This window comes from Primulina tabacum, chromosome 2 (genome assembly GCF_025594145.1).
Source record: "Primulina tabacum isolate GXHZ01 chromosome 2, ASM2559414v2, whole genome shotgun sequence".
Taxonomy (NCBI): Eukaryota; Viridiplantae; Streptophyta; class Magnoliopsida; order Lamiales; family Gesneriaceae; genus Primulina; species Primulina tabacum.
This window is the reverse complement of record NC_134551.1, coordinates 22,146,039-22,148,822: the sequence shown is the minus strand read 5'-3', so window position 1 is coordinate 22,148,822 and position 2,784 is coordinate 22,146,039. Positions and strand designations below refer to the sequence as shown.

Genomic DNA, 2,784 nt, shown 5'->3' with positions numbered 1-2,784 from the left:
TAATTGGTTAATTTCTTGTTGTCGTACCTCTGTTGAGTTATTTATTGAAAATGGCCACCACCAACCTTATCAAAAGTTTGAAATACATGGTATTAAGACTTTATAAGTCAAGTGTATTCTATGCGGCTCACGTGTTGACAGAATTAATGCAAGCGATTGGTAGGTCTTTCGATACTGTAATTGATACATTGTTGTGTTCAAAGACTCAGTAGTCTATTGTCTTGTATTGTCAAGAGCTACTAGTTGAGAAGTCCCTTTCTGTATGACTCAATAGTTTCTGATGAGGTTGGTGGTTGAGATACACACCATTTCTTTGGAGGTGCGTGTTGTTTTCTAAGGCCTTGGTTGTCCGTCTCTGGGTTCTTAATGTTCGGCATTGTCTAAAATATTTGTTGTCCCCTTCTTGTTAGGCATTGTCTAATTTTCGGTTTTTCTAACTTATATGCACTGTGTGTTGAGGACTGGACATGACGGTGTTTGTTAGTCATTGTCTCCGTCGAATTTTTTTGTTTTTCTAACTTATATGCATCTGTGTAGTCTTCTTTCATTTGTTAGTCAATAGGTAGTCTTCTTTCGTTTTTTTTGCGCTCAACAAATTAAATTGAAAATGACATTATTAAATGTAATATTTTCAGGTTTAGATCAAATTTATCGTTATATATTTATGGTATTTTGCTGTATTGAAATGGATAATTCTTGGATTCACTCGGATAGAAGGTCAAAACAGTACAAGGAGGGTGTGGAACTGTTTATCAGAGGTTGTTTAGAGAATCCCCATATTGACCCCAATTTAATTCATTGTCCTTGTTGCAAATGTAAAAATCTTAAAAAAAGACCAGCTAAGTCCGTTCGAGAGCATCTTTATTTCCATGGTTTTAGTCAAAATTATGTGAATTGGATTTGGCACGGTGAGTCTGCTGAAAGTGACAAAGTAAATTGGAGCACGAACAAGGAGCCAATTGGTAACTATCACGGACACTTTGAAACCACTAATATGTGTGAGGCAGCATATGATAACTATAGAGAAAATCCAGTAGCGTTCATGAAATTTTTGGAGGAAGCAGAGAAACCTTTGTATAATGGATGTAAGCGTTACACAAAGTTGAGTGCAATTGTGAAATTATACAACACCAAAGCAAAGCATGGGATGAGTGACGCTCTATTTTCCGATCTACTAATGGATTTTGGGGATATGCTACCAGATAATCACAACCTGCCAACCAAAATGTATGATGTAAAAAATACATTGAGTTGTTTGGCGTTGAGTCATGAAAAGATTCATGCTTGTTCCAATGATTGCATTCTTTATAGGAAGCAATATAAAGACTGCGTAAACTGCCCTAAATGTGGCTTGTCACGGTGGAAGCTAACCAAGAAGAACGTTGAGAAGAAAGGTGTTCCTGCAAAGGTGTTGTGGTATTTCCCTCCCATACCAAGATTTAAGCGCATGTTTAAATCTCTACATACCTCGAAAAATTTAACATGGCATGCAGAAACCACAGGAGTTCCCGGTCAGTTACGTCATCCAGTTGATTCGCCATCTTGGAAGTTGGTGGACATATGTGGCCCGACTTTGAAAGTGAACCAAGAAATCTTCGCCTTGCACTTGCAGCTGATGGCATTAATCCTTATAGCAACCTTAGTAGTCGGTACAGTTGCTGGCCAATTATGTTGGTCACCTATAATCTGCCTCCAAACATGTGTATGAAGAGAAAATTCATCATGCTAACTATGCTCATTTCAGGGCCTAAACAACCAGGAAACGATATAGATGTCTATCTTGATGTGTTAGTTGAAGATTTGCAACGATTGTGGGATGGAGTTGATGGTGTCTATGATGCTTATCGAAGACAATTTTTCACTCTTAAAGCAGTCTTACTATGGACCATCAATGACTTTCCAGCCTATGGCAACCTTAGTGGATGTACTACACATGGTTATTATGCATGCCCAGTATGCAAAGAAGATACTTGTGCAAAGCATTTGGAAAATGGGAAGAAAATGTCATTTGTTGGTCATAGACGATTCCTACCACGGTTTCATCCATATCGGAGGCAGATTATAGGTGAATTGCAGCTGATGGCATTAATCCTTATAGCAACCTTAGTAGTCGGTACAGTTGCTGGCCAATTATGTTGGTCACCTATAATCTGCCTCCAAACATGTGTATGAAGAGAAAATTCATCATGCTAACTATGCTCATTTCAGGGCCTAAACAACCAGAAAACGATATAGATGTCTATCTTGATGTGTTAGTTGAAGATTTGCAACGATTGTGGGATGGAGTTGATGGTGTCTATGATGCTTATCGAAGACAATTTTTCACTCTTAAAACAGTCTTACTATGGACCATCAATGACTTTCCAGCCTATGGTAACCTTAGTGGATGTACTACACATGGTTATTATGCATGCCCAGTATGCAAAGAAGATACTTGTGCAAAGCATTTGGAAAATGGGAAGAAAATGTCATTTGTTGGTCATAGATGATTCCTACCACGGTTTCATCCATGTTTTGCGCAATTACTTCATCAAAATACAAATTACTGAAGTCTTTCGAACCACTCACTTCGTCACTAAATGTAAATTGTGAAGTAACATAATATAAAATACTTCAACAAATAGGATAAATGCTGAAGTTATAGATTATATTTACTTCCACAAATAGGATAAATTGTAAAGTTGTTTGTGTCTATTACCTCATCAAAATACATAACTACGAGGTCTTTTTGATGAATTACTTTGTCGATTATTGTAAATAATGATGTAAAATATTATAAACTAC

At 37.0% G+C, this 2,784-nt stretch overlaps 1 protein-coding gene across 1 annotated transcript; it reads left to right on the top strand.

The window, feature by feature from the left end:
• The first annotated feature begins 685 nt into the window (after positions 1-685).
• Positions 686-2,489, top strand: LOC142537579 (uncharacterized). The gene is made up of 3 exons (XM_075643085.1): positions 686-1,649; positions 1,745-2,065; positions 2,209-2,489. The coding sequence occupies exons 1-3, from the start codon at positions 686-688 to the stop codon at positions 2,487-2,489; spliced, it is 1,566 nt and encodes a 521-aa protein (XP_075499200.1).
• The last annotated feature ends 295 nt before the right edge of the window (positions 2,490-2,784 follow it).

Coding starts and splice junctions, on each gene's coding strand:
- LOC142537579 (XM_075643085.1), top strand. CDS start 686: ATGGATAATTCTTGGATTCACTCGGATAGAAGGTCAAAACAGTACAAG. Junction 1,650..1,744: donor TATAGCAACCTTAGTAGTCG/GTACAGTTGCTG, acceptor TGCTCATTTCAG/GGCCTAAACAACCAGGAAAC. Junction 2,066..2,208: donor ATATCGGAGGCAGATTATAG/GTGAATTGCAGC, acceptor TGCTCATTTCAG/GGCCTAAACAACCAGAAAAC.